The sequence below is a fragment of the Rhinoraja longicauda genome, chromosome 18 (genome assembly GCF_053455715.1).
Source record: "Rhinoraja longicauda isolate Sanriku21f chromosome 18, sRhiLon1.1, whole genome shotgun sequence".
NCBI classification, from domain to species: domain Eukaryota; kingdom Metazoa; phylum Chordata; class Chondrichthyes; order Rajiformes; family Arhynchobatidae; genus Rhinoraja; species Rhinoraja longicauda.
This window is the reverse complement of record NC_135970.1, coordinates 6835236-6851352: the sequence shown is the minus strand read 5'-3', so window position 1 is coordinate 6851352 and position 16117 is coordinate 6835236. Positions and strand designations below refer to the sequence as shown.

The 16117-nt window shown below is 45.6% G+C and overlaps 1 protein-coding gene across 1 annotated transcript in view; it reads right to left on the bottom strand.

Annotated features, from left to right (window-relative positions):
- The window catches only part of LOC144602217 (lysosomal acid phosphatase-like), a 51097-nt gene that overhangs the window by 24555 nt on the left and 10425 nt on the right, over positions 1–16117 (bottom strand). Inside the window, exons 2-5 of the mRNA XM_078415033.1 lie at positions 4231–4326; positions 3035–3121; positions 1512–1664; positions 1123–1221 (exon numbers count right to left, since the gene is read on the bottom strand). Coding sequence (XP_078271159.1) covers positions 1123–1221; positions 1512–1664; positions 3035–3121; positions 4231–4326 — 435 coding nt within the window. The remainder of the gene's footprint in view (positions 1–1122; positions 1222–1511; positions 1665–3034; positions 3122–4230; positions 4327–16117) is intronic.

Genomic DNA, 16117 nt, shown 5'->3' with positions numbered 1-16117 from the left:
CCTTGGTCCACTTCCCCACACTTTCCATTTATTGTTCTCCAGTTCTTTCCTTCCTACTGCATATGGCTTCATTACCACTCTCAGCATTCAATCTGTCCTGCTCTCCACCCAGTCACAAAACTTCTCGTTTCATCTCTCTACCCCTTTTCCCCTTCATTGCAACTCTTCTCTCCCAGTAGGGTTTTCCCAGTTTTGAAAGATCATCTGTGAAACAGGGACTCTGTCCAGTGCCTGAAGGATCAGGGTGTATTTTGAGAATATATACTGTATGGCTCTTAGGATGCTGACACCGCTGGTGAAATAAGTAATGAAGCAAATGCCCCTGTCCTATAAAACAAGTCAAACACAGTGGGTGTAAAATAATAACAAAGAATCCACTGAAATCTTCTCTCGGATGTAACAATGTCATAGGATTACAGCAATCTTTAAAATGACATCCATGACAATACAGATAGATATTTATACGGCAGGCTTAATTAACCTGCAAGCCCCAGGTAGGATGGAGTAGTTACAGGATGTACATTAGATAAAGGAAACCAAGAGCTTATTCCTAAACAATTAACCGCTGAAGGAATGCAGAGAGGTGAAAGGTTGTGAATGCAGACGGTCATCAGGGTAAATGTGGCTGTTTAATAACATTTGACTTTAGAAGGGATGTTGCATGATTGAACGTTTAATGTTTAAATATGGTTGGTTTCAATAAATGATAAAAATGACAGCACATCGGTCAAGAAAATACTCATCTACGATGTGTAACCTTTGAACTGGATGATGTAGTTCACATCTAACTATTCAGGGCACGATAATGGCTGAGCTGCAATATTTACGCGAGTCATCCTGCAGTTCTGCATCTGAGCAACTTCCTTGCACGTGGTTGAATAAACCAGGCAGACTTCAGTCACAGGTGCAGGAGGTGACTGCACCTCTACAGCAATGCCTGACCCGAGTATTTCTAGATTCCTGTGTCATCTCAAAAATATTTAATTGGCTGTACGTACCACGGGGGTGAAATGCATTGTATAGACTCAAATTATTTAATTAAGCAGTATGATCACACATCAAATCTGCACAAATACATGCATTAGATGCTAATATATTAATCACTCAGCCCTTGACACTTGCCTTATTTTCCTGTATTTTTTCTTGAACTGCTGTACTCTTCATAGTCTCCTCCAGCAGCTGTTGATAGCGGGGACAGTTTTTTCGCGGGAACTTGAGAAACTGAAACCAAAAACACACATTACTTCTAGAATTTATTAGATGAAAATGGTAAGGGCTCAACACGTGCAAAAATAAATGAAAGGAAAGATGAGCAAACCCTGTCCTAAAGGATAACATACTCGCACTGCCCCAATGAGCGATACAAGATCAAGAATCCTGGCAAGGAATAGCACACACACGTCCCATCACCATGGGATATAGCAACAGTAATTGGAGAATGTACCCTCATATTATCCCATTAAGTGATTCGACCCCATGAACCTTTCCCCACTGCTCCCAAGGAGACTTGCCTTCTCATTTTCCACAGGCATAGTATGCACAGGAATCGGTTGCCATTTCAAGTCGGAATGGAAGATCTGATGTCCTTGCGGAGGGTACAGACCGGCAAGATTCACTTCAGCACTCATTAGAGTCCGGTCAATATCTGTACTTTGAACATAAATCTATGGAGAGAAAAGTCACACAAATACACACCAGCCATGCATTCAGTTCCCAGCAGTATCCCGATGTGGTAAACGGTACCGTGGCTAATGGCACTCTACCTCCACCAAACCAAAGCCTTGCAAGGGAACTGACACAGATATGCATGGATTAGGGTTGCCAACATCCTCACTCCCAAATACGGGACAAGGTGACATCACCGCTCCCCGCGCCCCACGTAACCTCACCCTGTCAGTGGCCACGTGCTCCCGCTCCACCAATGGCGCCCCCCCCACCAATGGGGGCGGGTTGCTTCGCTCCTCCGTTAGGCGGCGCCCGGGCCTCTGGACCTAGACTGTCCAGAGCTAAAATGTCAGAAACCTAGAGTGTTAGGGCCTACAGCGTCAGGGCCTACAGCCTCTGGACCTAGAGCGCTCCCCAGGCCTAATACCGTATTAGGCCCCGACGCTGTAGGTCGCGACAGTTTAGGTCGCGACAGTTTAGGTCGCGACAGTTTAGGTCCCGACAGTTTAGGTCCCAACACTCTAGGTTTACGACATTTTAGCTCCGGACAGGCTAGGTCCGGAGGCCCGGGCGCCGCCTAACGGAGGTTGCGTAGCAACCCGCCTCCCGGCCCGGCCGGCCATCTCCATTGGTGGAGCGGGAGCACGTGGCCGCTGGCTAGGTAAGGTCACGTGGGGTGCGGGGCGGTGACATCACCCTTTGTCCCTTATTTGGGAGTGAGGAAGTTGGTAACCCTACTAATACGGGACAAGGGCAGTCCCATGTGGGACAAACAAATTTATCCCAAAATACGGGAAGTCCCAGCTAATACGGGACAGTTGGCAACCCTAGCATGGATAGAGTTGTACAAGCAATAGATTTTAGAAAGGATGGGTCAAGCCTGGAGGAATGTTAATGCCATTATGAAATTATAGGCCTCAAGGTAGGGGAGGAAGGAAACCCTTTCCACCCAGACAAGGAAGACGCACTGGTTTACATCCACTCCCCGACCTCTCACTCCACCTCCCCAGCTCCCCGCCTTTCCCATCACTCCAGCCCCTCCTCCACCTCCTCACCCCACCAACTCCACCGCCTCAGTCCCGCAACCCACCTCAGCTCAGTGAATCAGCCCACTGTACCCGTTCACACCGGCCGCTGACCCCACGTTATCGATCACCCTGGGTCCTCAACCAACCAAGCCCACCTCACCACCGATCTCACCTCCGCAGCCCCTCACCCCACCCACCCCGCACATCCCACCCCATCCACCCAGCCCCTCACCCCACCCACCCCGCACATCCCACCCGGCCCCTAACCCCACCCACCCGGCCCCTCACCCCATATCTTCTTGGCCCTATAGATTATACAGCCCTTTCAATCAGCTGCTCACCTCATTCCGGTCATAGACGGAGTTGAGGAAGTCATTGTAGCGATGTCGAAGATACTGGCCCAGTGCGTATTGTTGCCTCATTCCAACCTACAAAAATAATAGCAGAAGTCCCAGCCATTAATGGAGTATAGAGAGCAGTGAAAAGATAAACACAATCACAACAGCAAAACCCTGCCCAACACCAGAAAATCACTAACCAAAATCCAGTTCAATACATTCCACTGATAGCTCCGCCCTGAAGCAAGGTTTTGACCTCAAACCTCAACCATTTCTGCCCTCCCCCACTCCATCACCCTCAGATGCTGCTCGACCCACTGAGATCCTCAGTGTTAACATCTCGGTTCCACCCCAGATTTAAGGAACATGCAATTATTCATGGCCAACTTGGTCATTGGAAAGCCAGAGTAACCCAAAAGAACAGAATTAGGCCATTCAGTCCATCGAGTCTGCTCCATCGTTCAATCAGGATTTATCTATTTTTCCGTCTCATCCCCATTCTCCTGCCTTCTCACTGCAACCTTTGACGCCCTTACTAATCAAGAACCTAGCAATCTCTGCTTTAAAAATACCCAACGACTTGGCCTCCACAGCCGTCTGTTTCCGACTGAAGTCTACAGATTACCCACCCACTGTCTAAAGAAATTCCTCCTCATCTCCATTCTAAAGGTAGGTCCTTTTATTCTGAGGCTGTCCTCTGGTCCTAGATTCTCCCACTAGTGGAAACATCCTCTCCACATCCGCTCTTTCTAAACCTTTCATTATGTGAGTAAATGGTGAGTACTTTAGTCACCCCTGCTCAGACATTGGTGATAGTGTACGTGAAGTGCATTGGTGATAGTGTACGTGAAGTGAAGGACAACTGCATAAGTGCTGGCACATTTTTCAGAGGATGGAAAGAATTTGATGGGTGGAGGACTTGAGTTTCAAAAGGTGTGAGTATTAGGGTCACAGATACTAATATGCAGCCATAGCTAGCCACGACTCTGAAAATGATCTCAAAGGTGACGATAGAAACCAGGGAATCAGAAGGAAAGCGAGAAAGTAGGGACAAGGGATCAACAAGCAGTCAGGACAGAGTGACAGAGAGAGGGCAAGGCAGCAAAGGGGTGAGGTGAATGAAAAGGGTGAGGCATGAGCGAAGATGAGAGGCTCAAGGACAGACAGTTGCGAGGGATGGAGTGAGAGCTGGATCTGACCTGGGTTAGCTGAGCAAAGCCTTGGGGCCAGTTCTTCTCTGTATATGGATCTGTCGGATACAATCGCGTAGGAGATCGGTCACCATGACGATATATCTGTGAAAACAAGTCACAGTTATTAAAATCTAGCCAGTGTAATCTGGATATCATAACTTAATCCTGCCCCAATATGTATGATAACTGAGCATGGAGCTCAACTACCAGAAACACCTCAAGTGAAAGTTTGTCAACAAGCATCAGGGCAGGGAGGAAGGCAGCGATATTGAGGAAAGCAAGTATTTTTTGCTTTAGTCCAGGTCAAAAGCCAACAGACCTGTTGCATATTTGGCTTCAAAGGCACCACTCGTCACCGAATATAGATTAACCATGATGAACACCTCCATTACATTTATTTGCCTTCATATCCCTTACTTAACAAAATGCTCACTCTCACCAAAATAGAATTTTATTGTTCCACTTCCAGTATATATGTCAAATAAACACTCTTGACTCAACTTAAAAATAACAAAGGTTAATATGTGGCTCATGAGATTGAAGGATAGTTTGAGCTTTTGTACCAGGACAAATGACATTTAAACTGAACGGTAGAGCGTGAAGGTAACTGGAAGGTCTGAATTGCTTGGTAAGCGGGAGAGATTTAAATGTTTCTGGTGTATTCTTGGATCTCATCCAACTCCCAGAACCCGATCAAAGGCCATTTTCAATTTCAAAATCCTTTTTACCCATCTGAACTCTCAATCTCTCTATAGCATTATTTCTCAGGCACCTACCAACCCAATCCTTTCACCATAACAGTTTTCCACGACTTGGAAGATAGACACAAAGTGCTGGAGTAACTCAGCAGGTTAGGCAGCATATCTGGAGAAAAGGAATGTGATGTTTCAGGTTGAGACCCTTCATCAGATTACTCTTGCACTTTGTGTCTACTTTCAGCTAAATCCAGCACTTTGTGTCTATCTTCGGTGTAAACCAGCATCTGCAGTTCCTTCCTACCTAAAACTTGGAGGCAGCTTTGTCATTTTACACAGCACCACTTCCCGTGGTTGAATGTCTTTCAAGAGTCATATCTTAATGATCTGATTATGGAAAATCATTCCATTTATTTGAATGACTGGTGTGCTTTGTTACTAATAAAGCATTCTCAATGTGTTAAAGAGAAAAAAGGCATTTTAACTCAAGCATTACAATATTAAATATGACATTGAACAAGAGGTAAGAGGGCAAATGTAAATGTTGAGTACAGAAATTAATTTAAATTTTTTACAGAGAAAGTTAATTCCTAAATGAGTATATCCTTCCTTAGGTGAGGAGACCAAGATTGTATCTAATACTCCAGGTGTGGCCTCACAAAGAAAGCTCACCAATGTTGGCTATCCAAGCCTACGCTATCCGAAGTTTCCTCATAATACTTGAAATGAGCAGGTAGCTTTATGAAAGTTCCCGATGCGGGAGCTTGATCGCCCCGATGCGGAGGGCCCGACCGGCGGCTGCACGAGCCAAGATCGTCCTGTCAACAGAAAGTTCGAGGCTCCCGACTGCGGGAGGACAAAGAAGGGAAGAGATTTTTTTTCGCCATCCATCAGTGAGGAATGTGGAGGAGTTACTATGGTGGATGTTTATGTTAAAATGTATTTTGTGCGTTTTGTTGATTTTTATTGGTATGACTGTATGGCAAATCAAATTCCTCGCATGTTGCAAAACATACTTGGCTAATAAAGTATAATTATGATTATGATAAAGAAAATTTTCCCCATAATGTTAACTCTTTTCCTTAGATGCTGCCAGACCTGCTGTGCGTTTCCATGGTTTATAATTTTCATTCTGGGTGTTAGTTTAGTAAACCTTCTACTAAAGAAAGGAGACTAATACTCTGCAGATTATTTCAGATGTGGCCTTGCTCTATAATGGAAGCATAACCTCAAGTCCACTCGCAAAAAATGATAACTGCTTAAATACCTTCTCTGTTTGTATACTAATCTTTTGCAAATCTTGCACTAGAACACTCCGATATCTCTGCATCTGATATCGCTGTGTCTCAGAGTTCTAAAATCTCTCCATACTCCATGACCACATACGACATAAGAGTAGAATTAGGCCATTCAGCCCACAGTCTCCTTGGTCATTCAACCATAGGTGATCAAATTTTCCCTCTCAACCCCATTCTCTTGCCTTCTACCCGTAACTTTTGACTCCCTTCCTAATGAAGAACCTATCAATCTCCACTTAAAAAATACCAATGTCTTGATCTACACAGCTGTCTGTGGCAATGAATTACACAGATTAACCACCCTCTGGCTAAAGATAAATATCTTTATGAGATGAATGAAATGATTCATCTCATTCAAATGAGATGATTTCCTCATCTCCATTCTAAAGGTATGCCCTTTTATTCTGAGGCTGTGGCCTCTGGTTCTAGATTTGCTTATTACAAGACATCCTTTCCATGTCCACTCTATCATTTTTTTGCTCAGAGGCATCGCAATGGTCTATTCTGGGTGCTGTGTTTGCTGGAACTGATTCATGCAGGGAAGACTACAACAAAGTCACTGTGGGACAGAGATAGTTCATGATGCCAGACACTTCAAATTCCTCTCCTGCCACATCACCCCAGAAATCCCTGAATTGAGGAGAATCAGTGTGGATTTCTGATTCGGCTTGCTTTATTTCACACGGTATTGTGGTGAATCTGCAAAATTATTTCAGTGTTCCCGGACAACAGTCACCTGAAACCATCTGAAATTCAGGCGCAGTGAATCTTGTTATTAGCCATAATTGATGAAAGGAAGTACACAAGGAAACTGGATGAATTACAGTCAGATCAGAAACAAAGGAAAACAAAGTTCAGACTGAAATTAATGAGAGAGATAATTTTAAAAGTGCTAATTATTTTCAGGGATTACCTGCTGGCTCTGTACAATCTCACCAGTTTCAATTATACTCTTTCATCTCAACTGGATTCTTACACATGCAATATCAACCTCAAATGCATATTGAATTCTTTAAACAATGCAAATCTAGTATTTCATGCAACAGAACAGGGATTTGAGAGCTCAAGTTCCTATATGCAAAGTTGAAATAGCTTAAATCCACAGGGGTGCACACTAACTACCAGATAGGAATAAATACGGTTAAAGTACTATACAGCCCCATGCTATAGAGCAAGGATGACGTGGCAAAAAGACACAAAGTACTGGAGCAACTCAATGGGTCAGACAGCATGTCTGGAGAACATGGATAGGTGATGTTTTGGATTAGGACCATTCTTCAGAAGCAGTTGGCCAACGCAAAATATTATAGATGCTGAAAAGATGAAATAAAGCATTCAGCAGGCTCCAATTCTGATGGAAGGTCACCCATCTGAAATATCTGAAAAATCTAAGGAAGGGTCTCGACCCGAAACGTCATCCATTCCTTCTCTCCAGAGATGCTGCCTGTCCCGCTGAGTTACTCCAGCGTTTTGTGTCTACCTTTGAAATATTAAATGTTTTGATCTCCACACAAGCTGAATGTCTCACAACTTAGACAGAACACCTAGTTACGTGATGCCACAACACAATCTCTCGCTCAACTTCTACAAAACCAAGGAACGAATCGCTGACTTCTGAAAAGGAAAGTCTTTCCGAGTCCACCATTCTCTGCAGTCTCTCATATTCCTATGTGTTGGAATAGCCAAAACAGACCACAATGCAACCAGTCAGGCTACTTTCTACAAGGTCGTACAACTTTACAAGAGTATTCCATGAAATGTCAAATCACTTTAAATCTATGAGAAAGGTGCATCTTGTTCATCATTACTTCTATGTGCTGGGCCAAGCGCAAGTCATTCAAGATGATAATGCCCAGGAATTTGAAGCTGATAAACTCGTGTTCCAACAATGGAACACCACAGAATACTTTGTGCAACATCGTGGACCTGTTTTCTAATTATGTTTTACACTGGTGTCTTGATTTTTGAACTGCATGTTTCTTTTCACTGTCTTGCGGAATTAGTGTTATTTGTTTATGTGTGTCACCTGAGTGTATGTGCCTGTGTTGCATCTGTGATATACCTGTACCTGACTGTACTTGTATATATGACAATAAACTTGACTTGACCTGAACTTTTCCTGCTTTTATTTCACAACATTAACATCCTACTGCACTTATCAAATAAACCCATATTGGGTCTGCACTTTCATATTTTACACTGATTACGACAAAGTCTAATTCCATTACTTTAAAACAAATTCTTGACATTGAGAAACTACTGTTACTATTCTATGATTTTGTCTTACACTAACCCTTGGACCCCTCAAGTACCGAGACTGCTCCTATTTTTTTCTTCTGCGCTCATCTCACACCCATTGCCATTACAATGCACTTTTTTTCTATTGCTCACAGATAAGACAAACTGAAACCAAATTGAAAAATATACTCTTAGAGAAAAATGTGACATTCTAATTGAAGATTCTAGCTGCAAAATAGCAGTATTCCACCCATGGTTCAAAAAACCACCTGTCAGTAAACTTAAAAACGCTGTGCCCAATAAACCTTTCACAATATTGCACATTTGTTGGCTACCAAAAGGCACTGAAACCTGGCGTAGAGTTCAAAGTCTGCGTGTTGAATAAAGAGTAAGGCCAGCAGGAGTAAGGAGTCCTGGATGATAAAAGATATTAAGGCTCTGGTGAATAGAAAGGTGGCATGGGTAAGGTACAAGCAGTTGGGGTCAAGTGAATTCCTGAAATATTAAGGGATGAAGGAGGAAACCAGGAGGGCTAAGAAGGGACACGAGGAAGCTTTGGCAGCTCTGGAGAAAATACATAGGTGACGTTTCATGTTGGGACGCTTCAGACTGATTGTAGTAGGGGCACTGGAGGGAAAAAGAACTGAAGGCGAAAAGAGGCTGGACAAGTCACGGTGCGCAACACATGATCTCAGACAAGGAGGTTCCCTGATATGCAGATTGTTGGATAGAAATAGGTATAAGTCCAAGAGGGATATATTGCTGCAAACTGTGAAGCTAGTTAACATACTTTTGGGGGGAGGGGGAGGGGGGGGAAGAGAGAGAAATGGGTGCATTGTCAGCCAAGGCTTCAGGGAAAGGGAGTGGTGGGAAAAAAACTGGATGGAGTCTAGGATGAGGTACAAGGACATGTGTCACATCTCCTGTGGTTGCAGTACCCAAGGAGGGGATAGCTTGGGTGGGAAGGGATGAGCGAACCATGCAGATGTGGAGGGAACGGTCTCTGCAGAAGGCGGAAAGTGGTGGAGATGGAACGGTGTGATTAGTAGTGGGATCACGTTGGAGGTGACAGAAATGTTGGAGGATGCTGTGTTGGATTCAGAGGCTAGTGGGGTGATAGGTAGGTGGGGTGAAAGGTGAGGTCCAAGGGAACTCTGGCCTTGTTGCGCCTGGGGAGAGGGAACAAGAACAGAACTAAGGGACACAGAAGAGATGTCATAATCATACTTTGTTAGCCAAGTATGTTTTGCAATATACGAGGAATTTGATTTGCCAGTCATACCAATAAACAACAAAATACACAAAATACATTTTAACATAAACATTCACCACGTGACTCCTCCACATTCCTCACTGTGATGGAAGGCGAAAAAAAAGTTCAATCTCTTCCCTTTTTTGTCCTCCCGCGGTCGAGGGCCTCGAACCTTCCGTTGAAGGGACGATCTTGGCTCCCGCAGCCAGCGGTTGGGCCCTCCGTGTCGGGGCGATCAAACCCCGGGTCGGGGCTAGTCGAACTTCCTGCGACTTTGGAGCTTCCAGACATCAGACTCTACCCGAGACTGCGAGCTCCTCAATGGTGAAATCCGCAGGCCGCAGTTGGAGCGTCATTCTCAGGCAAGGGATTGCAGGCTCCGATGGCAAGTCCACGGCCCCAAGGTGGGGCTCAAAGTCAGTCCCGAGTAAGGCCTCCAGCTCCATGATGTTAGGCCGCAGAGCGACAGGAGACACAATCCGGAAAACAATCACATCTCCGGCAAGGTAAGAGATTGAGAAAAAAGTTTCCCTCAATCCCCCTCCCCCACATAAAACAAACCAGAGAACATTAACACAAACTTTTTATAATGCACTAAAAATAACAAAAAAGACAAGAAGACAGACCATTGGCGAGGTTGTCATTGCTGACGGCGCCACCCGGTGGTGATTTGGGCGAGGGATCCATCTATGACAGCCAGGGGGAGACCACATTCACTAAAGAATGAGGACATCTCAGATGTCCTTGCTTGGAAAACCTCATCTTGGGAGCAAATGCAGCGGAGATGGGAGGAATTGAGCTTAAGTGAGAGCATCTTTGCAAGAGGCAGGGTGGAAGGAGGTACAGTCAAGATAACTGTGGAGTTGGTAGGTTTGTAGTAGACGCCAATTGATAGTCTGTGTTGGAGATGGAGAGATCAAGAAAGGGGAGAGAGGTATCAGAGATAGTCCAGTTGAATTTGAGGGCAGGGTGAAAGTTAGTGGTGAAGTTAATGAAGTCCATGAGTTCATCATGGGTACAGGAGGCAGCCCTAATGCAATAGTCGATGTAGTGAAGAAAAAGTTGGGGGTTGGGCCAGTCGAACAAGGGTTGTTTGATGTAACATTCAAAAAGGAAGGCATAGCTGGGTGCCCTTGCAAATGCCCATGGCTACACCTTTAACTTGGAGAAAGTGAGAGGAGTCGAAAGAGAAATTGTTGAGGGCGAGGACAAGATCTCCAGGCGGAGGAGAGTGTGGGAAGTTTTGTCGGTTCAAGGAATAAATGGAGAGCCTTGAAACCTTCCTGGTGGGGGAATAGTTCAGAGGGACTCAATGGGCCAAATGGCCTAATTCTACTATGACTTGTGAACAGGCTAGAAACTGAAAGTTCTTAAAGAGTTGAAGAGCATGTGAGGTGTCTTGGATGCAAACTGGATGGGATTGGACAAGGGGGGACGGGACGTGGAATGTGGATCAAGGAATGTAGAATCAAGGAATGTGGAGGTGAATTCAGTGGGGCAGGAACAGGCAGAGCAGGAGCAATGAGTCTGCCAGAGTAGTTCTGTTTGTGGATTTTGGAGAGGTGATAGAAGCGGTCAGTGCTGGCTGGGGAATGATAATGTTGTAGGCGATGGAGACCACATCGCTAGAGGTGATGAAATCAGAGACTGTCCAGGAAGTGATGGCCTGGTGTTCGTCTGTGGGATCATGGCCAAGGTGTAGGCATGAGATGGTGTCTGAGAGCTAGTGCCTGACCATTTATTCCATTATTCCTTGCTGTTAATGTTCTCTGATTCTGAATATCCCTCACCGTTTTACCAAATGTTAAAATTTGGTTTCTATTTTTCGCCAAATCAGTTTTCTTCAATATTTTACCAACATTTCATGCTGTGTGAAGAATTTACAAGTAAGACTAAATTATGTCATACATAAAACTTCCATCTTTCAGGTCTGTAAATCAAGGACAAACATCCCTAAAACTTATTTGAAAGATGTGAAGGGCAATTCTCCCAAAGATCACAGGTCAACATTTAGTGCTCAACTGCAAATAATGATTTGGTCATTTGCTGTACATCATTGTAATAGAAGAACTTGCTGTTCACAAACTAGCTGGTGCAATTCATCTATTGAAATTGTAACTTCACTTCAAAAGATACTTCATTGTCGCTAAAGGCCTTTGGATTGTCTCAAGGTGATGGAAACCATGAAAAGACTTTCCTCTGCCTTGATGTGCATCTCCTCACCTTGCCACAGTAGTCCAGCACAACAGTATCAAGAACTTACATTTATATAGTACTTGAAATAAATTGTAATCCCACAAAGTGGTTTCTCGCTGTTGGTATTTTTGTTAATGAACACTTCATTGGGTGGGTGTGGAATTAAATAATACACTAGCAGAACCGGACAGATTAGTTACAAGGAGCAGAAAACAAACTGTTGGGGGAACTCAGCGGATCAAGCAACATTTCTGGAGTGAAGTAGACAGGCAATGGTTCTGGAAGGGTCTGGACCCAAAACATCAGCTGACTATTTCCCTCCAGAGATGTGGTCTAATTCATTGAGTTTCTCCAGCAGTTTTTTTTTTTTTGCACAAGATTCCAGCTTCTGCAGCCTTTTGTGTTGCCATTGTTAGAGGGAGGATGTTCCCTAGAGTCCAGAACCAGAATCACACCTTCAACATGCAGGACATGACCTTAAAATATGATGAACCTGTGTGATTCTCCACCACTCAAAGCAGAGCTAGACATGTGTCGCTTAATTCTCTATCCCTTGTCCACACTGGTTATATTTCCCTTTGTACTACCTGTTGCACTTGTGCATGGCTTGATTGTACCCATACCCATGGTATGATTTGACTGGATAGCACGCAAAGTATATATTTTTACTGTGTCTCTCTACACATGGCAATAATAAACCAATACCAATTTTGTCATCCAGGTGCGAGATGAATGAGGCAATTGGAAAGAGAGAACACAAGGAAATAGAGCAGCACAGAAGTAGAGTTGATGCCTTACAGCACCAGAGACCCAGGTTCAATCGTGACTTTGGGTGCTGTCTGAACAGAGTTTGTATATTCTCCCTGGGACCGCTTGAGTTTCCTCTGGGTGCTCTGGTTTCCTCCCACACTGCAAAGATGTACAGGTTTGTAGGTTAATTGGATTCTGTAAATTGTAGAATTATCCCTAGTGTATAGTATTATGCCAGTACACGAGGTGTTCAATGGTCGGCGTGGACTCGGTGGGCCAAAGGGCCTGTTTCCCCGATGTATCTCTAAAGTAAAGTAAAATAAAACGTAAAAGCTGCAAAATGCAGAGCTTTGGGATATGCCCGGCAGGTCAGGTGGAGCCAATATTACATCACACATTACCTGCAGCAGAGCAGATAATTTCCAATACAAAAATAATTTGCAAGTTACTTTAATGTGTCAATTTTCACATTGAATTAGGCAGGCGGCGACATGCCCAGATAGATGAGTTGTTGATTGTCAGACTTGGTTGAAACTTGCGAGAACATTGCAAGACAGATATGTCGGTGTGGACGGAAGGTAGAGAATTAAGCAACCTACAGGAAGCTTGAGGTAACCTCTGGGAAATACAAGATGATTACCCAATCCAAGTCTGGTTTCTCCAGTGTGGAGGATGTAGTACATTACAATAGCAGTGGAAGTGAATCACTGTTACATTTAGCTTGTGGGTAGGAAAGTGGTGAAAGGATGGGTAAGGGCCCTGAGAAAGGGAATGGTTAAATCCCATTGACGGGGGCAGAATATGCAAAGAATGATTCAAGATTCAAGATTCAAGATTCAAGATTCAAGATTCAAGATTCAAGATTCAAGATTCAAGATTCAAGATTCAAGATTCAAGATTCAAGATAGCTTTATTTGTCATCCAATATTGGACGAAATTCAGTCACCCACAGTCCAACAATAAAAGCATTAAATAAGCATTAAAATTACACAACCCCAAAAACCCCCCAAAACACAGTCCAACAATAAAAGCATTAAATAGGCATTCAAATTACACAACCCCAAAACCCCCAAAAACACAGTCCAACAATAAAAGCATTAAATAGGCATTCAAATTACCCAACCCCAAAAACACACAAAAAAAGAAACATCCATCAAAGAAACATCCATCACAGTGAGTCTCCTCCAGTCCTCTCCTCACTGTGATGGAAGGCCACAATGTCTTTCCCTTCTCCTGCTGTCCTCGCCCGCGGTCAGGTTGTTGTGGTTGTAGGCCGCGCTGGACGGTCCACAGCGGGCCAAGCCCAAGGCGCGTCGCGTCGCAGCCGCTCCCGCAGCCTCCGAAGACGGCCGGCTCCGCTGATGATAAGTCCGATCCGGGGCGGGCGAACACGCTGCTGCTGCCGCTGTTGTTGCACGTCGGGGCGGTCGTGGCTCCCGACATTGAAGCCCCCGCCCAGCAGAGAAATATCCCGCGGCATATCTTAGGCCGCGCCGGACGGTGAAATGTCCGCGGCCCATGCCCCGCGATCCGGGGCGGGCGAACCCGCTGCCGCTGCCGGAGCTCCCGATGTCGGCATCCACGCGGCCCGAGCCTAAGGCGAGTCGCAGCCGCTCCCGCAGCCTCCGAAGACGGCCGGCTCCGGTGATGGTAAGTCTGATCCGCGGGCTCTGCGAACCAGAGCCCTGGAGGCCGCCAGCTCCAGGAGTTGGGCCGATGGTAGGCCGCAGCAGGAACGGAGACACGGCCCAGAAAACAAAGGTCGGGTCTCCGTTCGGAAGGGACATCTATTTACAATGTTACAGTTCCCCCCCTCCCCCCCACATACACACATAGTACACAAACACAAAAACACCACATCACAACTACAATTAAGACAAAAAAAACAACAAAAACACAAAGACAAATGGACCGCAGGTGAGCCGCAGCTGCTAGGGCAGCGCCGCCATTTTGGTTCTGTTGAAAGAGGAGACTGGTGGTGTGGAAAGTGAGAAGCACAGAAACTCCAGCCCTCAATGGAGAGGGAGCAAAGGCAAAAGTAGACATGACATCAAGGGTTTTGTCAACTATGGTTCCCGGTAAAATCATAGTTCAGGAAGAAATGCATCAGAGACATCTTCCATGTGCACATTTAAGAGGACATATAATTTCCAAAATGAGGGTCCCCCACTTTGATAGTACATATTTTCCTAATTCTACAATGCAGCAATGAATAGCAAATATCTCATTGCACAGAAGACACCCAGAAGAATGCAGTGGCAAGCTTGCAGTAGCCCTGACTCACCAATACAGGCACATATTTGTTTAATGGTTTATTCACAAAATGCTGGAGTAACTCAGCAGGTCAGGCAGCATCTCGGGAGAGAAGGAATGGGTGACGTTTCGGGTCGAGACCCTTCTTCAGACTGATGTCGGGGGTGGGACAAAGGAAGGATATAGGTGGAGACAGGAAGATAGAGGGAGATCTGGGAAGGAGGAGGGGAAGGGAGGGACAGAGGAGCTATCTGAAGTTGGAGAAGTCGACGTTCATACCACCGGGCCGCAAACTGCCCAGGCGAAATATGAGGTGCTGCTCCTCCAATTTCCGGCGGGCCTCACTATGGCACTGGAGGAGGCCCATGACAGAGAGGTCAGACTGGGAATGGGAGTTAAAGTGCTGGGCCACCGGGAGATCAGTTGCGTTAATGCGGACCGAGTGCAGGTGTTCAGCGAAGCGATCGCCGAGCCTGCGCTTGGTTTCGCCGATATAGATAAGTTGACATCTAGAGCAGCGGATGCAATAGATGAGGTTGGAGGAGGTGCAGGTGAACCTCTGTCTCACCTGGAAAGACTGTTTGGGTCCTTTGATGGAGTTGAGGGGGGAGGTAAAGGGACAGGTGTTGCATCTCGTGCGGTTGCAAGGGAAAGTGCCCGGGGTTAGGGTGGTTTGGGTAGGAAGGGACGAGTGGACCAGGGAGTTGCGGAGGGAACGGTCTCTGCGGAATGCAGAGAGGGGAGGGGATGGGAAGATATGGCCAGTGGTGGGGTCCTGTTGTAGGTGACGGAAATGTTGGTGGATGATATGTTAGATCTGCTGGCTGGTGGGGTGGAAGGTGAGAACGAGGGGGATCCTGTCCTTGTTGCGAGTGGGGGGATGGGGAGCAAGAGCGGAGCTGCGGGATGTAGAAGAGACCCTAGTGAGGGCCTCATCTATAATGGAGGAGGGGAAGCCCCGTTTTCTGTAAAACGAGGACATCTCGGAAGCCCTAGTCTGAAACACCTCATCCCGGGCGCAGATGCGGCGTAGACGGAGGAATTGGGAGTAGGGAATAGACTTTTTGCAGGGGACCGGGTGGGAAGAAGTGTAGTCCAGATAGCTGTGCGAGTCGGTGGGCTTGTAATAAATGTCCGTCACTAGTTTTTCTCCTGTGATGGAGATGGTGAGGTCCAGAAACGGGAGGGAGATGTCAGAGATAGTCCAGGTA